Source organism: Pangasianodon hypophthalmus, chromosome 1, assembly GCF_027358585.1.
Source record: "Pangasianodon hypophthalmus isolate fPanHyp1 chromosome 1, fPanHyp1.pri, whole genome shotgun sequence".
Lineage (NCBI taxonomy): Eukaryota > Metazoa > Chordata > Actinopteri > Siluriformes > Pangasiidae > Pangasianodon > Pangasianodon hypophthalmus.
Window position 1 is genome coordinate 1,722,509 of NC_069710.1, and position 20,613 is coordinate 1,743,121.

Genomic DNA, 20,613 nt, shown 5'->3' on the forward strand with positions numbered 1-20,613 from the left:
CTTGAAGTAGGCAACAAAACCTCCTAAAACCTTCCCTGCGTCCCAATTCTCCTATTTATACTACGCACTAAAAGTTTGTACTCTTTTGTGAAGAAAAAGTACATACTTTTGAGTATGTAGCAAAAGAGTATGCAAGTACTGAGACATACTAACAGGTCATGTAATGGAAGAGAAAACTGTCACTGTAAACAAACTCCTCACTGCATTTCAGCTTTTCTTCATTCATTACTCCTTATATCATTTATACTATATAATTGATTTATTTTTCCACATTTCATTTACACCTCTCTAAAATGCGTCCTTGTCGTGTTTTCTTTAGAATAAGTACAAGCAGGTTTTTAAAGAAAGGAACACAGGATTTTGTTTGGTACAATTTCATTCTCATTTATTAGTTTTTGAAATGTAAAATAGAGCAATATATATATATATATATATATATATATATATATATATATATATATACATTTAAAAGGATTCTAGCACCAAAATTGTTGTTTAAACTTAAACATGAACAGTTGTCCTGCATTAGCAGAAAGGGTTTATTTTACTAGCCTAACAGATTAGCATGATTAGCATCAGCAGTACTCGTTAAAGCGCTATGGGTTGCCATAGTAACCGTAAACGCGAGCTCTGCTAGTCGGACAAGTAGGTTAGCAAAGGTTGTTTCCTGAGACTTTTATTTAACTTCAATTAAAGATTTAATTGAAAAAGAAGAAGAAGAAAAAAACTGAACATGATTCCTCCTGCTGAATCTTTGCTGAAGTATGACAACCCGGAGCTGGTGAGCAAAAACACCGAGAAGAAATCCCCAAAGGTAACTCTGACTAGCCCTAACTGCAGTGCTTGGGAGTTAAATATAACTAGAGATAAATATGCTAGATGCATTTCCATATGAGGCTAACTTTAAGCAATATCAGGGAGTTCTGTTAAGCTGTTGTTGTTCATGACAGCTGACTGTGTTGCTTTATTCATGGTAACAAACATGTAACACTAAGGCTCGGGCTGTGAAGGCGAGTCCCCAGCAGCCTGTCCTGTCTGGTCCAGTTCCACCTCCACCCAAACCCAAAAGCCCTTCATCTGATGCCATTAAACAGCAAACAGAGGAGATTCTGAATGCCATCCTCCCACCAAGGTAACTCCATCCCGCTCTCCAATAGTTCCTCCAATATGTGAGACTTGAAGAGTGTTTTATGGGTGAAATTGTTGCAGGGAATGGATGGAGAATAATCAGCTGTGGGTACAGCAGGTGTCCAGCACACCATGCACCAGGACAGACGTCATTCATCTACAAGAGGAACTGGATCTCAAACTGCAGCAGAGACAGGCCAGAGATACGGGCATCTGCCCCGTCCGCAGAGAACTCTACACACAGTGCTTTGGTTGGTTTGAACATAATAATAAAAAAGGTTCAGTAATACAGAAGGACATCATCTGCATTGGTGGTAAATTATTCGTAACAAATAAGAGACATCCAGTGCTAACACATCAACGAAAATAATATTTTGAGTGTAATCATGAAGGTTTTTTTTTTTTTTCCTCCTTGCATTAAATCTGCAACTTCTCAACACACATATAGGTTGTGGAAAAAACAGCCACATCTTACAAATTTAGTACAAAACTTAAACAGCTACGTATTCACACACATTTCTTTCTAAAGTATACCAATTTCTAAAAGAAAAAAATAAGTTTTGTTGTCATTTTAGATGAGCTAATCAGACAAGTTACCATCAACTGTGCTGAGAGAGGAGTGCTGCTTCTACGAGTGAGAGATGAGATTCGCATGACCATCGCTGCCTATCAGACCCTGTATGAGAGCAGCGTGGCTTTCGGCATGAGGAAAGCTCTGCAAGCCGAGCAAGGGAAGTCAGACATGGAGAAGAAGGTAGTGACTACTATTCGTCCCCGTTTCTCCAAATTTCATTTTTCAAAACCGTATCATGGTATCTGCATTTATTGAAAATTGAAACTGTAACTTGGGCAGATTGCAGACTTGGAGAATGAGAAGAGGGAACTGGAAAGACAGGTGAACGAGCAGAAGGCTAAATGTGAAGCAATCGAGAGACGAGAAAATGAACGTCGACAGGTCGAAGAGAAGAAGCACACGGAGGAGATCCAGTTTCTCAAGCGCACCAACCAGCAACTGAAGGTACGCCTTTTTTATAAGCCATAAATTACCGTTAAGACAAATGTCTGTGATGATATCTATATCTAAAAATACTCCCTTTTCTTCTTCTTCTTCTTCTTCTTCTTCTTCTTCTTCTTAGGCCCAGTTGGATGCAATCATTGCCCCAAAGAAATAAAGATGTCATGCTTCAGTTTATTTCAAAATAAAACCTGACTTCAACTGATTTCATATTTCAATATAACATTGTTTTGTCATGTCCACTTTATTGATGAGTTCTCCTGTGATCGAGATTTTCAGAACTGTAGAACAAGGATATGATTAAATTAAAAACAGTGAGTCATTCAGAGTTCTGGGGTTTGTTATGTGGATGGATGTTGCATTGAATAAAGTGCATTTGAGAAGTTCTGATTCAATTCCAGATCCTCACAGTAAATGCTCCTCATGCATGTACATCTCCATATCTCACATCTGCTTTCCCCAACCAGACAAGTCCACGGAAATACAGCTGTGACCAAGCAAATTGTTTTATCGCTTAGCTCTTTTGCCTTTATTGCCCTCAGCGGGTACTTTTCTGTTCTTATTTTTGTTCTTAACGTTGTGTGTGTCATAATAGCGGACGCCAACTTTCTTTATCTTCTGTGCGCGGTCAAGCCTTCTTTTCTGTGGAGGTTAGAAGCAAAAGACAACAAGAGAGAGAGAGAGAGAGAGAGAGAGAGAATATTTATGGTTATGATTTGTTTTGATGAAGACCAGAAACTTTCTCTGTACACATACAATATTAATAAGAGCACACATCAATTTGAGGTTTCTGGTTAGACACATGAGAATGCCTGACATCAGCGGGGTGCTGGGAGAACAGTATGTACCTCCTTAGACGTGAGCTTATTCTGCTGCACCGACTCCTCCATGTCGAGAGCCTTTCTCTTCCTGCTGACATGTACCGCAGCTAAAGAACAAAGGGAGGTGATTAGTGTGAATATTCACTACTCTGAAGCTCTAAACCTTCCTCTTCTTGTCAGCCTGCTCCACTATGGCTCCACGAAAGGATCTGTAGGAGTGTGCTTGCTGTTTCTGGTTTGTTTTTATATCAGATGTCACCTCTATGTTCTGTCAGCTACTCAATTTTTATGTGCATAGAATTTATTCAGAAAAATTCAGAGAGACCCATAAAGTTACACGAGCCTCAAAATAATCTCCGTTGTGTAAATGCAATCTGTACATTAACTAATGCAGTTCATATACATGGGTAACATACTCAAACAAAAAGATACTTGGTGCCTTCACTACTAAATTTAGTTCACCTTTCGGCTGTGGCTTCTTTATGTTCTTCTGTTCTGTTTTTGTTTCACCTGAAACAAAAACCTTCTCCGAAAGGCCCTTAGGAATTCTGTTGAAAACAAAAGCAGACAGCTTATTACTTACAGGCCACCCATCTTATTATCATGGTCAGAGCTTCCAAGATTGATTCAGATCCCGAAACCCAGAAAAACAACAATGCAATGTCACAAAACATTATAAAATACGTCATAAATCATTAGGCAAGTCCAGGGCTCCTGCCAGAGCTAACAGAAAAGGAGTTTTGAGGTGGAAAGAGCACGAGTGTTCACCTTACACAACCCCACTTGCGTAGCCTCACTCAACCTTGTTAAAAGAAAAGGAAGCACACATGAAAATAGACAGAAAGAGAGAAAAATGAAGGAGTATACAGACCTAATGGTGGAGAAACGTTTGGACTTGGCGCTGTCCAGGAAATGCTTCAATTTGGCTATCTTCTCATCCAACTCTTTGTTCACCTCACGTGTACTCTTGGCCACTGCTCTGTCAGAATGGCCAGCAACATGTACTTTTTTTCCTTCCTCTTCTTCTCCACTCTCCTCTTCTGCATTTTCATTTTCCTCCATATCCTCCTCCTCCTCCTCCTCACTTGCCTCCTCTTCATCCTCCTCTGATCCACAGGAGTCTGGCAGATCAGGCATCTCCACTGGTACAAGATCTTCCTCGCTGAACTCGGGAGCTACATTAATTTTGCCGAAGTTCTGCTTGACACCAGCAATGATCCTTTGCACATGTTCTTGTTTCTGTCTCTGCTGCAGCCCGGCATCAAGCTCAGTGGATTCAGTCATCTCGGTGTGCTGTTGCTCTGGTTCGTCTTCATAAACTGCATCCACTGCACTCACCTCCACTGACAGCTGTGCTTTAGCCTGCGAGGAAGGACAAAATGCACGCCATTTTTGTTTACTAGGTCATTTGTGCCATTTACAGTTGATGCCAAACGTTAGCATACTCCTCGGCTAAAGATGTTCAAAAACTCCACACATTTCATGTTACTATACATCTCCTGTGTTAAATCAAATAGAGGGTATCTACTTTATTTCCATAAGAGGTCATTTTAAAAACAATAGCTAAAACAGATTTATTTCAGCTTTTATTTATTCTATCAAGTATTTTGCGGGTCAGAAGTTTACATACACTTTGTTAGTATCAACTTTGAATCAAATGCTTGGGGTTGCCTTCCACAACCTTCTCGCAATACGTTGCCAGAATTTCCTCCTGGAGTTTGTTCCTCCTGACAGAACTGGTGTAACTCAGTCAGGTTTGTGGGCCTCCTTGCTTTGACACACTTTTTTCATGGGATTCAGGTCAGGACTTTGTGATGTCCACATCAATGCTTTCACTTTGTTGTCTTTAAGCCATTTTGTTACATCTTTGTTTGTATGCTTAGGATCACTGTCCTGCTAGAACACCCAGTCGTGACCAAGTTTTAACCTTCTGGCTGATGTGTTGAAGTTTTGCTTCAGTATTTCTAGATAACGCCATTCATTTTCTGTAATAAACCAGTCCCTTTTCCAGCAAAAGACCCCCACGACATGATGCTGCCACCCCCAGGCTTCACAGTAGGGATGGTGCTCTTCAGATTAAAAGCTTCACCCTTTTCTCTCCATACATACTGCTGATCATTATGGCTAAACAGTTCAATTTTTGTTTTATCTGACCTGAGAACACTTCATCCAAAAGGCTGGTGATTACCTGCAAACTTCACTCTGGCATTTTTTTTGCCAGTCTTAGAGTATGGGCTTCTTCCTTGTCCAACAGCCGTTCAGGCCATAACAATGTAAGTCTCTCTTATTGGTGGATGTACATACTTTGATAACTCAAGCAACTAACTCCTTTACCAGTTCCTTTGTTGTTTTCATGGGGTTCAGTCAAACCTTTCAGACCTGAGAGTTAATTTGTGCTTCTTTCCTTAACGTTGCAGTATCTATGTGATCCCAAGATTTTTGTGTTTGAATACAACTGTTTGTACAGATGCTTGTGGTACATTCAGTTGCTTGGAAATTGTTCCTAAGGAGGAACTGGACGTGTGGGTGTCGACAGTTTTTTTTCTGAGGTCTTGGCTGAGATGCTTGGATTTTTTCCCTGGTATCAAGGGCAAAAATTCACTGGCTCTAAAGGTCAGACCTTTTACAACCACACTTCCATTAACTCCTAATTATGACAACTGGCAAATCAGAAATTTCTCAGAGTCATTACATCAATTTCTCAAAGTCATTACATCAATTTCTTCTTTAAAGAAATTTTACCCTTTGTACCCTTTAAAGAGACAGTTAATATGGTGTATGTAAATGTTTGTCCCACTGGAATTCTGATATAGTTATTTAAATCTGAAATAAATCTCTCAATAATCAATTGTTTTAAAATTACCTCTGATGTGAACAAAGTAGTGACCTAATTAACTTGCCAAAAGAAATGTATGGTAACATGAAATGTGTGGTGGTGTGAAAAACTGAGACTGAATGTCTTTAGCCAACTACGAACTGAAGGTCATTTTAGTGTCATATGGTTAGAATAAGTATCAAAGCAAATCATGACATATTTAACATCATATAGTTCATGTTAGGTCAAAACTCAAAGACCGCTTCTTTGGGCCCTTACAATGATAATTCTCTATGTATTTTTTTTTTAAAAAGAAATACAATACACTATAATGATCTGAGAAATTACAGAAAACAGACTAACAGGGACGAAAAACACTGCCACTGGCAAATCTGTGCGAGTCAGTGAGGTTCGCTTTCCTAAAGTGATAAAATTGACAGGAAAATAAGAAGCACTTACTACAGAATATTGCAATGTTCAAACAGAAAGCGTGTTTTTCACATCGAATTGATACATTTACAAACTGTGGCCTATCTGTCACTTAAAATTTATACATTAATATTTTTGCTGTTGCTTGCTTAGTTTATAAGATTATACAAATACTAATATTTGATAAGGAAAATATATTGCTGCTGCCTTTTCATGTTCACTTTGTGAGGCAACTGAATACTTTGGATAGCCTACAATGACCTCCTACAACTAGGAGATTTAAGCAATCTGAGGTTGTTTTTTTCCCCCCTGTTTAAATGTCAGTCAGATTCTAAATCTATTTTATTTTGTTATTCACTATGCCAACCATTTATTTTCCTCAGGCCAGACTTTAATATTTCCAATGTAAACGGTATTTTGGGTGGAATCATAACGGTATGAACAGTTCTCACAAAAACAACCCACAAGTGAACCATGGCTAATGTAATATAGGTTCAGGAGTGTCCTGACTTTCTTTATTTACATTCAAGGAGAGAATTACACAATGCCTTCATTCTATAAAGTCTGCTGGCAGGCATCACCATATATTCTGTTCAGGTCAAAATAACCCATTTTAAATTGTTCTACCAAAAATATCACAATATCAAAAATGATTTTTCCAGCCTGAAAAATGTGTGCTTGGATCACTTTCCCTAGTAAACATGAAAGTCATTGAAAAAAAATGTTCAATTGCAGATGTTAGATTTATTTACATTAGGTTGATTTGGGTCATTTTGCCCTTGTTAGTGATCAGGTGAAATGATGGGTGTTTGTAGATATTCCTGTCATGACCTGTGCCTCTCGTTTGTGATCTTGACTGTCATCAGGAAGATTATTAAATATACTGGATGTAAATTTTTAGAAAATTTTGCCTTCTTAGGTAGAGAAATGCTGCTACATGCTCGTCAGAGAAGAACACTTCATAATGAAGATTAACTGCACCTTTCTCCACTGTGTAGATTAACAGGTCAGGTCCGAGTGTCAAGTCCATACAAATTCAGAAAGAACTCAACACTATGTTCACTTGATGGAATCATAAGCAGTACATAGCCTACAGAATGAACTAGTTATCTAATTTTAGCTAAAATGTAAGCTCTGGTTGAAGTTCTGGGTAGCAGCAATGTAATTTCACAGCGTACTGCTGGCACAGGGTCTTCCCTGAAGCTACAAGCAAGAGCTAGCTAACGAGCTAAGGTTCAGTGTAAAGAACAAATTTATCACTCATGGTTGCTAAAACGCACAGATTAGCTGATGAAATAAATACAAACAGTACTAAAATACACACAAATTCACACAACTCAGTTGTCAACACACAATTCAGTAGTTCACCACTCGGCTATTATTATTTAACTAGCTAACATTACAAATTCCACAACAAGAATAAATCAGAAAAAATCGTTCACTAGGTTCTCACCAAATTACCTGTTCAGCAAAACAAAAGCTGCTGTCTCATTTTGTTTAAATATTTCAGACGTGAGCCTCCAAACTGCCGGATACCAACCAACGTGTTAAGAAGTGCATTCTGTGTTAAGCTTGTGTTTTTGCCCTGATCTGAAGGTACCACTTTTATCTTACCTCCTCATCTGTCTCAGGTCCAGGCGGTTTGACGAAAAATGGGATGCGTCCCCTCTGCCAGTCATTGAGCACCATTTTAGAGACAGTGGACATATCAGGTTCTCCTCCCTGCATGTGAAGCACAACAGAGAAATGTAGTGCCTGTAATTCAGCAAACACTCCAGCAGCCACAAATTAACACTAAAGTAAGTATTAATTTAGGTATTTAAATAAAACAGTGATGTTTGTTTACATGTAAGAAATTGCTCAAACAAACTAACAATTCTGAATACTGAATGCATTAAAAAGACAATTCATTAACACCTGATCCAACAGGAGCCAAGCAAAGTAGCTGCAGTGGAAATTGTCTTTCATGTTTCAACCCAGCGTTTTAATTTTTAGGACTAGGCGAGAGATGTAATCCTACATTATAAAATAAAAAAAAAAAAACCTAATACAATAATTGCTAATACCATCGCTCACACAAAAAGCATTAGACAAAAGGGTGGAATGGTTGAACATTAAAAAAAAAAAAAAGGGTAGAATATTTTGCTCTAAATAAGAAGCCACTCTTATAACTACCTCTGGACACATAAAAGTAAAATGTTTAACAGCTTTATAAAGCCTTGTAGTAGACTATACTTTGTAAATTTGTAAAAGAATTTGTAAAGATTTAGTCTGAAGTATGAAGGACAAGAGACTTCAACTATTTTTGCCCTGTGAATTTCACTGCCATCGATGCCGTGCATCAAGGTTCATTCTTTCCAAATACACATGCCGGTACTGCTTGACAAAAGTGCACAAGCCAAAAGCAGCAGGAGCTACAAAAGGCACTGGAATTATTTTTCATTTAGCTTTTACTCCGTATTTATAAATGGAAACATTTGCATAGTTAAAAGCATGTTCTCGTTAACAATCAGGAGTAAAAACCCACATATCCGCTCAAACAGATTCCAACCCTTGTGTGTGTGTTCTACTTCTTCCGCTGGCATGCATGAGTGTATCGGAGCTTTGGGCTTGTTTACTGCGAGAAACAGAGTAAACAAATTCTGAGCTGGAACTGTACTTTAGCGTGCTGTGTGCTCGACCACAGTCAGAAGCCACACCTTGAGCAGTTTTCCCGTGCGAAAGGCCAGTTTTTCTAAGAAATCCTCAGCAGAGCTCCAGGATGGGATGTGATAGGTTTTCTGTATGTATTCGGCTTTTGCTCTCTCCAGAACGGCGCCGATGTGATCCTCTGGGTTACGGATCTTCTCCACCTGGACCTAGGATTGAAGCATGATGGACGTAAGACCAAATGATCACGTGGGGGTCACAAAAAGCAGTAAACAGAAAGCAGACTGAGAGTGACCTTACCACTCCCTTCAGCACAATGTCACTCTCACTGTCCTCAGAGGGGTACACAACTCCGGGGCAGTCAATCAGGAAAATGCGTCTCATTAGTGTGATGTACTGCCATACCTAAAAAAAAAAAAAAGGCATAAATGAATAAATAAATAAATAAATAAATAACTCCATTTATTCTGTCAGAATATAAATAAATAACTCCATTAGGCTGTCGGAGTATCCTGGCTCTGACCTTCTGAAGTAATAGACTGGGGGCTCAGTCCGTCATGCTTGTTATGGGACAAAGGAAACCCTAAGCATCTCATTTCCTTAAAGGACAATAAAGCTGCCCTGTGGTGCTTTTATAAATTGTGGAAAATGCACAACTATATAAAAATAGGGTCTAAAACTACAACTGGACCCTGTGGCAAGCACATTTACTTTCAGGTATTGTTTCAGTTAATGGTCTTTTGACCTGCCTTTAGTAAAACTTTTGAATAATATACTAAGGCAAAATGGTTCTGCAGGGGCTGCTGTTGCTCTCCGGAGACAGTTACAGCCACTGGAAAATACTCACTCAAGTGACCTGAATAAGATCATTTAGCAGATTATTAGCTGATAATTAGCTAAGCCACAGCATGACTGTATGACTGTATAACAGTTGTATGATGAGAACTCGTGTGCCTTGTCTTAAACTGCAAATCTAATATTAATGTCATCATTTCTTGCCATTTACAATCTGAAAACACTTCCTTCAAACTTGAGAGAATACAATTCATTTATGTTTACAAGAGATAGAATAAAAATGTGTGTGGGTATATGCATAGGTGTGTGAAGATAGATGTATGAGCTTGTATGAATATATTATGTATGCACATATAGGTGTAAACTATATACATACAATCACCAGTAACTTTATTAAGATCATCATACTAATACTGAGTAGCACCCTGCTTTGCTCTTTGCCTCTATTCTTCATGGCATGGCTTCCACACGGCACTGGAAACATTCCTTTAAGAGTCTGGTCCATGTTGACATGATTTTCAGATTTGTCAGATGCACACTCATCCTGCAAATTTCCCGTTCTAGCACATCCCAAAGGTGCTCTACTTGATTCAAATCCGGTTACTGCGGAGGCCACGGAAGTACGCTTTTTGTGATGATCATGGAACCAGTTTGAGATGACTTGCGTTTTATGAAATGGTGCATTATAATGCTGGAAATAGCCATTAGGAGATGGTTAAATTGTGGCCATAAAAATGCACGTGGCAGCAAAAATTCTCAGATGTGTGTCTCAAGAAAACATTCCCCACACCATTACATGACCATCACTAGCCTGAACTGTTAACACAAGGCTGGAGAACTGCCGCTCACTGGATGTGTCCTGTTCTTCACATCATTCTGTGTTAAATCTAGAGACTGCTGTTTGTGAAAATCCCAGGGAATCAGCAGGGTCTGAAATACTCAAATCAGCCCATCTGGCACCAACAACCATGCCATGGTCAAAATCACGGAGATCACACTTCTCCGCATTCTGATGTTCGATGTGAACTTTAGCTGAAGCTCTTGACCTGTATCTGCCTGATTTTATGCTTTGTGCTGCTGCTGATTGGATAATTGCATGAATGGGCAGATATACAGGTGTTCCTAATAAAGTGGCTGGTGAGTGTATGTATATTGTTGCACATATTTGATTATGACCAATATACCAGTTTGGTACCTGAATGTTATCTGTGATCTGTCATGCCACCTATCCCCTACCCTAGTTATAAAAACTAATAAAAATTTTACTTAAAAAAAATAAAAATAAATAAATAAGTAAAACCACACCCAGAATACATGCAAATAAGAACAACGTAGTTTTAAGAATTCAAGGAAATCTGCAGCAAGATTGTTCTGAAAAAGGATGAAAAATACAGCTTAGTGAAAGCTGCCTGTTTTCAATCTGAACCTGGTCTCTAATCTCTCTCTAATTCCCTGAAAACCATTATTCAGTCCCCTGTTTGTACAGTGAGAAGAAAAGTTTGACAAGATGAAGACGGGGTAAACAACCCATTTTCACACACAGGCATAAACGCAACCATGTTGTAGCTAAAATCAAACTGCTGGAAACTTAAAGACATCTAAAATGTTAACATATGTCAAGAACTGGTGCACTGTCTTGCTTGCATGTAATCTTTTGATCGCCAGTGTACTTCGCTATAAACAAACCTAAATTTGTTGAATATTATGTATTCGATGTTTTGCAAGATTAATCATCATTAACCAGACTGAGCAATCATGCACGTCAGGGGAAAATTTATCTCTAAACAAAAAAACATGGTAGGATGGACTCGAAATGTGTAAACTAAAGCACAACATCGTGTTGTAATAAAATTCTGTTTCTTTCAGTGCTTACCTTGGTCTCACCAGCAATAGGTGCCACATTGCAGACCTTTTTGGAACGAAGTGTGTTGATTACTGAGCTCTTCCCTACATTGGGATAACCAATGAAACCCACACTGATCTGCTTCTTGTCTGCGTGGAGCTGGAGAAGAAGAGAAAATAAACAACTCAATTTAATATTGAGACATCTACGTCAACTGTCTCTGATGTGTAGGTCATTATGTTCGTCTAAATAGTCTAGCAGATCAAGTTTTTAAATTAAATACACTTAACATAAAAAAAAAAAAAAGACATGGATGTGTGAACATCAAAACAAAGTAAATAAGTAAAAATCAACTGCATATCCCAGTGCCATGCAAGCAAATGGTCAAAGAAAGTTCAAAACGGTTTCTGGTTTTATCTCAGCCAAGACAGATGAAAATCAAAGCAGAATCTAAACAGCACCTTAACTACAGTTTTTAAAAGGTCAACAAAAATAGCTACTTTTGAAAACTCTCCCCATGCTATGTGTGTCTAAAATGGGGAACCAAACAAAGAAAAAAATAAAAAAAAAATAAAAAAAATAAAAATCACTTTGATACACACTTCAGGCAAGGCTTTTTAAAGTCATTAGATTACCACATTTATAACCGTCTTACGGTCACCTTGATGTCTGTTGTTTTCCTAATCCTAAAAGACGGCATCTGTCATATAACTTTCAGCTGAATTTATATTTTAACTCTCCTCTCCTTTTGTGTGCTTCCAATTCCTTGTTTATGGTTAGGGTCTCAAAAATAGCACAGAAACAGATGTGGAAATCGAAGTGGAGCCCAGTAACTGTAAAGGTGGTAATAGAGGTTGGGTGTGGGAGACACGTTGTTCTCAAAACCTCAACACTGATGCCTTTATGAACCAGATAACTTGAAACAGCAATCAGGGCATGTAATCGCATTTTACATGTCATTCTCATGCTTCTTATCGTTTGATTCAGTGGAATGATTGCAAATATACAAAACAGGAAAAACAGCTGGAGTGAGCTCTAACCTTTCCAAACTGACGGAGGAGCTGAATAAGAGAGCCTTTCCCGAAGGAGTTGGTAAGGCTGGCGTGAAAGGCCAACGTGGGGTATTCCTGAGACAGCACTGCGACCCAGCGTTTCTGAAAAACACACACAGGAAAAACAAATCCTTACTGGTCACATGCTAAACGAGAATGAGGTATTGGTATCTGGAGTCTACAGTGTCTTTAAACAGAGTCAAACATAAGTAATTGAATTTATGGTCCTGTAATAAGGAGCATCAATAACTAATGTCATACAACAAAATAAAGGAGACCAAAATCAAGGGGGAGCTATATCACTCAGGCTGTAATGTTCTGCAGGCAGACACTTACAAAAAACAACAACAACAAATTTTCCATAGGATTGCTAGGAGCAAAACTGCTCATTAATGTAAGACCTGACCGGCTGGAAAATGAAAGCCACTTAAAATTAACAGCTGTTGTAAACATTACTAGCCTGTTTTAAATTTCACCATCCACACATTCTGCCTATTTCTACTGACAAGAAAATGCTGAAAATGCTGAGGCAAAGAAAGACCATCTTGCTTTAGTACTGGAACTTACACTGAATGCAAAGTGTACTGAAGCGCAGCAGCTAGAAGGTATAATGGGCATACGAGTCAGAGAGAGAGTTTTAAGACATCGAACAACGAAGACGTGTATAGAAGTGGACTCACCGTCACCCAGGTGGGAACAAGGTCACACTTGTTGAGCACAAAGATGAGGTGTTTCCAGGGTTTCTCTTTCTTCATGTAGGTCTCAATGTTCTGGGATCGCGTGCCCATGGGGTCCCGAGCATCCAGAACCTGGATGACAACATCTGAAGAGTCGATCACCTGCAGAGAAATGCCAGTGGTTAGGCTGTGTAGCTCATAAAAATTATATATATATATATATAACATACACAACATGTGAAGCGTCTTCTAGAAAAGCAAGTGAAGTACCTTATAAAGCTCGCCCCAGATTCTCTTTGACTGGCCCTTCTTGAAAATTTCCTCACGAGCCTCATCCCTACGGGAAAAGTAGAATAATTTTTGGTTAAATCAGACAGTTTTGATTTGCACACCTTCATCCAGGGACACGGAAAGGTGTAAGTGTGGATAAATTCTTGATTCAGAAGGTGGCAGTTAATTTTCTATAACAGCACGGCTATGACGATAGTTATGACTGACACATAAATGATCAAAAATAAATAAATAGTTTAATTTAAAAGGTTTATACTGTATTGATGTGCTTTTTTAACACATGAACATTTCTATAGTAACAACTCATTCACAGGGATTTATAATGTGGACGTTCGATGTGATCGTCGATAAATCTTCTGTCAGGAGACATTTATTAACATTTATGGAAGGAGTCTCAAGTGTAGGCACGTTGTAAAAGTCAGTTCCTGTTATTGATTACACTACAGCACCTATATATTATTCTTCCCCCACAAAGTCCTGTCCTTTATTCTCTCTCAAAGTTAATGAGACAAAAAACAACACAGCTTGTCATGTTACTGAGAAACCAGAAAGCATAAACTCCTGTCCTGAAGACTCGAGTCTCGTGGACATTCCATAACATTAAATAGTTAAAAAGCACAATGCGTCATTGATTAATAAATAAAAAAAATGTTAATTGGTTGCAAGCCACTGCAGTGTAAGTGGAACAGCATCTCAGACATACTCCATTTTAATAATTCTATATTTTTATTAATACTGTTGTTGTTATTATTATTATTAATATGTCTGAAAGCACCCCTACTCCCCATGTCCTCGCCTCCACCCTGTCAGTACATCGGGACTGATATTTGCATTTATCGGAAACAGGGATCTTGTAAATCACATTTACAGAGTCTCCTCACCTGACCCCAGTGTCCTCAGTCACCAGGTCGCGGTCCTTCTCTGCAGTGTAACCCTGAGCCGAAGCCTCAGCCTGTTCTGCCAGCTCTTTCAGCTCTCCCACTTTCAGATTAGGCCTCTTTCTTTGAGCCTTAGGCCCAAATGTGGTCTCAAAAGTCTCTGTGTCCAGAATGTGAACCTTGGAGTTCTGTAAGGCATGAGTAGAGGACACAAGATCTTTCAACAACCGTAAAGAGTGTTAGGAAAAACATAATGGTAGTATATAAAAAATGATGAGAAATGTGAAGTGTTTTCCCTCTGTATTTCACCGTGTCCTCATTTCTCCCTGCCTCCATCCATCACAACCATAATCTTGTCTTGAACACAACACCTGATGTCTACGACTTCTAAAATCAAACCATTTTAAGATTCTCTGATGGCAAGAAGGCTTCAATGTGCACCAGAGGAGGGATACGAGGATACAATTTATTGCTTCCTTATGATGTAGGGAAAAATCCTTCATCATGAGCTAATAACAAGTAAGACTTTTAATGTATATGGCAATAGAGATATATACATACTATGCATGGAGTATACAAAACATTAGCAACTTTCCAGGATGGACACAGACTTGTCAAAGACTACTACACACTCACCTAAACATGATCTCAGGGAAAGAGGCCAAGTTACAGTCCGGAGGTTATTGTACGCTTTAATCAATCGATATAAATTCCCTCAAATTAAAAACTGACATTCATAATTTTTAATCTCATACTCACTGATTCCTTTAGTACTAACTAAACCTTAGTTGACACTGGCAGTCCCAGGTAACAGATTTGTACAGATTTGTACAGATTCAGTTGTTTTTAGTTGTTCTGAGCAAAAACTTTGTGATCATTGTGTACTTAGATCACAAGATCTGCATGCACTTTTATTTTAATACTGAGCACAGTTAATTGGTACTGTTATTGTAATAGACCAGCATTCAGGTCTAGCCTTAAATTAGATGACAAAACTTTCCAACAATAGAAGTATCCACCAAAACCACAAAATTTATTAAAGCAGTAATTTGTGTGCCAAGCTAAAGTGAGACTCAATGACCTAAACAGGAAAAAATCAAAAACAAAACAAAAAGGAAGCCATGCTAGTATGGTAACACACAGATAGAGCATTCAATCTATAAATGTCAGAATTAATGAACGTAAACTTTTTTTCCCTTTTGATTTCCTGATACAAATAAAAAATTCAAAACAAATTATCCATCACATCATACACGTCTTCAAGAGAGCAGAAAGGGAACACATATTGAGACATGTCCAGCTGACTGCTCTGCACACACACACACACTTTTGAGAAAGGGCCAGCACACACTGATTCAACTGCTGGTCCAAGCTCTCAGAGGCTCACCACAACCAAAATGACAAAAATAAATACATCACATGAACATTAATCAACAAATCAACAACGGGGCATAAAATCAGTGTTTTTTTAGGCAGAACTTGTAGAGATAGTGAAAGAGAGAACTAAAGGGAAGGAGACATTCACCTGACTCTGTTTTGGGTGTTTAAAGTTCCTAGTAACACCTGGAACCATTTAAAGAGGGGAAAAAAAATCCTTCAAAGACAACATTTGCTGCTGGAACACGAGGAACCGGGCAAAACGTTAAGTGTTATTTCAAGCATGTTTTAATCTCTCTGTTCTTTAGTCTTGGCAAAGGCAAATCTCAAAAGTGGCCAAGAGGGCAATAACCTACCTTACTAATCTCACTTTAAAAAAAGTTAAAACTTACAAAGAACATTTCCACAGTGCCAAACTTATGATGAACAGTATGGCTCTTTGTGTCTGTATTCTGCACTCTGACAGATCTTTCTGTGTATCTAACACACTGCACAACACGTACGGTCCTGTCAGTGTCACCAGCTTGTAGATAATAAAATAAGCAGCAGCAGCAGGAAGTGCTGGCTAGAAAAACATTAAAAAGCATTTTGGATTGATGGGCATACATACATGTGCTTTGACTCGGTCATGCAGAAGGGACATGGGAAGCTTGCTTTGGCGCATCACCACTCTGTATGGATCTTTCTTCACTGCGTCCATCTCCTCCTGAAACTTCTGCAGTGATGACTGCTTGATGACCCGAGTATTGGCTGCACAAATCCAAGGGGAAGACAGAAATAAGCAATTCAATTACCATGGCCAATCCGAATGCATTTCAAGTGAAAAAAGGACAGCACTTTTTTGTTATTATTATTTTAAGCAAAGCCAACATTCACTGTTCTGTTTTTTTTTTTTCTCCTGTTGCTCAGTTGCACTGCGAGTCCTGAAAGGCAAAGAATGCAGAGAACAAGAACATGCTATCCTTTTCTGGTAGCACAGCTAATGACACTGTTGGAGAGCTCTTAACCTGGCACAACGATATCCTTACTGTTACTTTTACAGCATTGCTGATATTTATTTCTCCTAAAATGTAATGAGGATAGATATACCTACCAAACCACTTGATGTTGGGCTCAACTCTAGCCACAGTCCCAGGTGCCACAGTGGACTGGAACTGCAAAGGCTTGATGACCTTACCCCGACTGTTACTGGAGACAAATGAAGAACCACATTTTCTATCCACATTCCATGTGAAAGAAACATAATAATCCAATGTCTTGAGCTACTAAAAATACTTGATTACAGTTTTCTTTAACAGTAATTGCAGTGATAACATTTGGACCAGCAGAACATGACTGGTTGCCTTTGTGTGCAATGTCCTTATCCTTATGCTATATCTCAGTGGATACTATAATTTTACATAGACTGCATTTTCACACACAAGTCATGCATGGTCCATCTAGATCTTTAGGGTTTGACTCCCTGACTGGGAAACTGCTTTCCTTTACAGTGATGGCTCAGAGGTTAAGAGTCTCAGTTTTCCAAATGAAACATTGAGCATTTAAAACGTGAGCATAGCCAAGCTGCCGTCACTGAGCTCTTAAGCTTACAACCTTAACCCTCAAAAGCCACCTTACCATGATCCAGCTTCCTTACAATAGTTTCACAGTAGTTTGATGCACTGTATACACATCTGTACATGTAGCCAGTATATTCATTTTACATTTCATCTAATAAGCATCCAATGAGTACATCAGAATGCGTATTTACAGACTAGCTTCATGTTACTCATGTGTGCGTGTCGTATGTTTACCATCTCTGCTTCTGTCTGTACATATTCAGACGCTTGATAGTGGCACGGTCCCTCATAGTGTTCCCTCCGGAGCCCTTAACACGATCTACAGAAAACACAGTGAGTTACTCAGAGCACTAAATAAAATTGCCTACATATATATCTACACACACACACACACACACACACATATATATATATATAAAATAAAATTAAAAAAAAAAAAAAAAAAAAATGCTTTCTTAGTACAAGAGAAGATTACACTAAACAATTCATTTAGTCCTATTACTTGAGGAAATAAACTTTTTAAAAGTATTAAATTAAGTTTTGATTTAAATAAGCTAAAACTATGTTGACATGATAAAATGATGCATAAATGCGTTAATGCCAATTTGCCTCTGATGCTCCGAGCTGCACGAGGAATTCATACTACATGAAAATCACACAGGCTGTTTAGAAAAAACAAATGTTAGTTCATTTAAAAAAAAAGAATACCTTTTAATTAGCACAACAGAAATCTGAGACTAAAACAAATTTTACCTTAACCTGAAGGAAAAGAGGTTTATTCAGTATTCTGTGTCAGTTTATGCTCTTAGAAATCAAACGCCAATAAAAGCAGAATGATGTAGTTAATTCTGAACACAGTGTGATGATTTTTTTTTTTTGCCATATCACTTCAGTATTAGGCTTTGTGATAATAGGTATCATTGTCAGAATGATGGCATGGTGATAACCCTGCATTAACCCATGCACAGGAGACTATAATGTGTAGACTGTACATGCAGGTCTTCATAACACACATCCTGTATTTCCCGCCCTTCTCTAAAACAGCTTACTGTTAAAGTCCTTGTCTAAAGTCCTCATCTGTTAATGACTGCGGATTACATTCACATATTACGCTTACAAGTCTGAAAGCTTGCCTATCTCTCCTCAATTTATTGCTTACAGTTTTAGTTTTTCCTGTTATCATTTGCATGCAGTCCACAGTCGAAGATCATGAACCCAGACAAGAACAGCTTCTACGTGCCACTTTCCGTGAGAAACTCCCAGAAAACCAATCCAGTGAGTCTTTCTGATCCCATTTCTCATGTAAAAACATGTGAAATCATGTGGTTTAATGGCTCACAGCCAGCTCTGGGTCCTCTGTAGATATTACATGCCTGACCAGTACAACAGGAACAGCTGCAACCGTTTCACTGAACACCTCCAATGCAATACTGTTTAAGAGCCTGAGAAGAGATTTTTCACCAAAACCAACCTGACGTGCTTTCCTAGTGCTACTAGATCATCATGTGTGCCATGTGCACATGGGGAAATAAACAATACCATATGAGAATGAAGTCTTTCTGCATGAAAGCAGGTAAGAACACAGCCAAGGTAAGTGTCTAGTGAAGCAACAAGCTCTCAGTAATACACTCTTTACTGCTCATCTGACTTTTTACTCATGTGAAGTCAAGGGAAGTGGATTTTTTTTTTAAATTTACTGATTTCTAATCAATCTAAAAAGTCAAAGCACTATGTACCCTGTTAAAGCACACCAGCATAACAAGCCTGTATACAACGCTAATGAAGTTAGTGCCTGTTTTCTAAACACTGCTGTTAGCTGGCTAACATTAGCTGTTAACATCCAGGACGCTACCGTCGTCTCTTACCCGGATTACTGCTGGAACTGGACGGATTTATAGAGCTTTTTCCCTTGAATTTTGGTTTCGTCATTGTGCTCCGCAGCTCACGATCACTTTATTACGTGAAAATAAAGAATAGGTTGAGAATTTCTTCGCCCTCTAGCTACACACGTGTTACTGCGGAGTTCAGCAGGCGACCCGGAAGTACGTCATCAGAGGAGCGACTGCTTATGACTGCTTGCACAAACACCAACAATTTTAGCCGCTTTATTGCTGATCCTATCTATCCTACATTTTTGTTACTTTGGAGACGTGTATTGTTTGGTTTCACTGATTATGACAGAAAGATCAGCTCTCCATTTTATTTGATCAATTTGATTATTATTTTAACCAAATTTTATATTCATAAATCAGAATTCAACAACAACAACAACAAAAACTTTTTAGAGCTGTCAATAAATCTCAAATACGTTTCTTCAGTCTCTGAATGTTCTAACTGTGAAAACTTATAGTTATTTTAAGCTTTACAGTATATTTGTGTAACTCTTTATTAGCTTTATTATTATTTATTTGATGTATTTTGTTATTACTTCTTTATTTTTCATCTCCTGATCCCCTGGCGCTTTCAGGTGTTTTTGTATGGAATACACAAGTTGTTCACCTGTTGTATACTTGTCTGATTTTCAATAAAGTTCTTGTAAAAAAAAAAAAAACTACCAATTTTTGTCCCTTTTTTTTTTCTTTCTTTTTTTTTTTAAAACAAAGACCTTTATAGTTCCAAATGTTCAGAAGAGATGACTACTTCTTTCATTGATTGAGTCAGCAACATTAAATTTATCTCAGCTAGTGATAGGAATTTCTGTAATGGATCAAATTACTCCTGAGGAGGTACAGAGTGCAGAGCCCAGAAACAATCAGTTCCCAGGGATAACAGCTGAACTGTACAAAATATTTGCTGATGAACTCACTTCCCTTTTAACTAATGTTTTTATTGAGAGTATTAATAAGGAGGCTCGCCTCCCTCAGATTCACGGGGTATTATTACATTAAATCCAAAACCAAAGAAATTCCTCACTAAATTGGATAATTGGCGACCCATCACCCTCCTTAACAATGATTATAAAATTTTGACCATATTATTTCAAAAAATATTTAAAGTATGTTTAAGTAGTATTATAGATGAGAATCTGGTTTTATGTGGAATTGGCATATAGCAAATAATATAAGATTGGTTTTGGACTTGACTATAGAGACCTGATAGAATATAACGGTCTTATTCGTTTTATGGATTTCTATAAGGCTTTTGATTCTGTTGAGCACAATTTCATCCGTAAATCTCTTCAACAATTTGGGTTTGGTGACTTTGCAAGACTATAAAAACCCTTTACTATAATTGTAATAGTTCTATCAAGTTGAAGTATGGCACGTCCCCCAGATTTTATTTAA

At 38.2% G+C, this 20,613-nt stretch overlaps 2 protein-coding genes across 2 annotated transcripts; one reads left to right on the forward strand and one right to left on the reverse strand.

Moving 5' to 3' along the window:
• The first annotated feature begins 449 nt into the window (after positions 1-449).
• dnali1 (dynein, axonemal, light intermediate chain 1) lies at positions 450-2,391 on the forward strand. Its single transcript, XM_026913671.3, has 6 exons — positions 450-814; positions 996-1,132; positions 1,210-1,379; positions 1,704-1,882; positions 1,982-2,146; positions 2,265-2,391. Exons 1-6 carry the CDS (start codon positions 734-736, stop codon positions 2,298-2,300), a joined length of 768 nt encoding a protein of 255 aa, XP_026769472.1. The 5' UTR covers positions 450-733; the 3' UTR covers positions 2,301-2,391.
• gnl2 (guanine nucleotide binding protein-like 2 (nucleolar)) lies at positions 2,298-19,393 on the reverse strand. Its single transcript, XM_026913668.3, has 16 exons — positions 19,195-19,393; positions 17,564-17,648; positions 16,864-16,958; positions 16,381-16,520; positions 14,397-14,581; positions 13,495-13,561; positions 13,228-13,386; positions 12,536-12,649; positions 11,526-11,654; positions 9,158-9,262; positions 8,908-9,066; positions 7,823-7,930; positions 3,836-4,326; positions 3,427-3,512; positions 2,992-3,071; positions 2,298-2,785 (listed from the first exon to the last, which is right to left on the reverse strand). Exons 1-16 carry the CDS (start codon positions 19,256-19,258, stop codon positions 2,651-2,653), a joined length of 2,202 nt encoding a protein of 733 aa, XP_026769469.2. The 5' UTR covers positions 19,259-19,393; the 3' UTR covers positions 2,298-2,650.
• Positions 19,394-20,613: the final 1,220 nt, after the last annotated feature.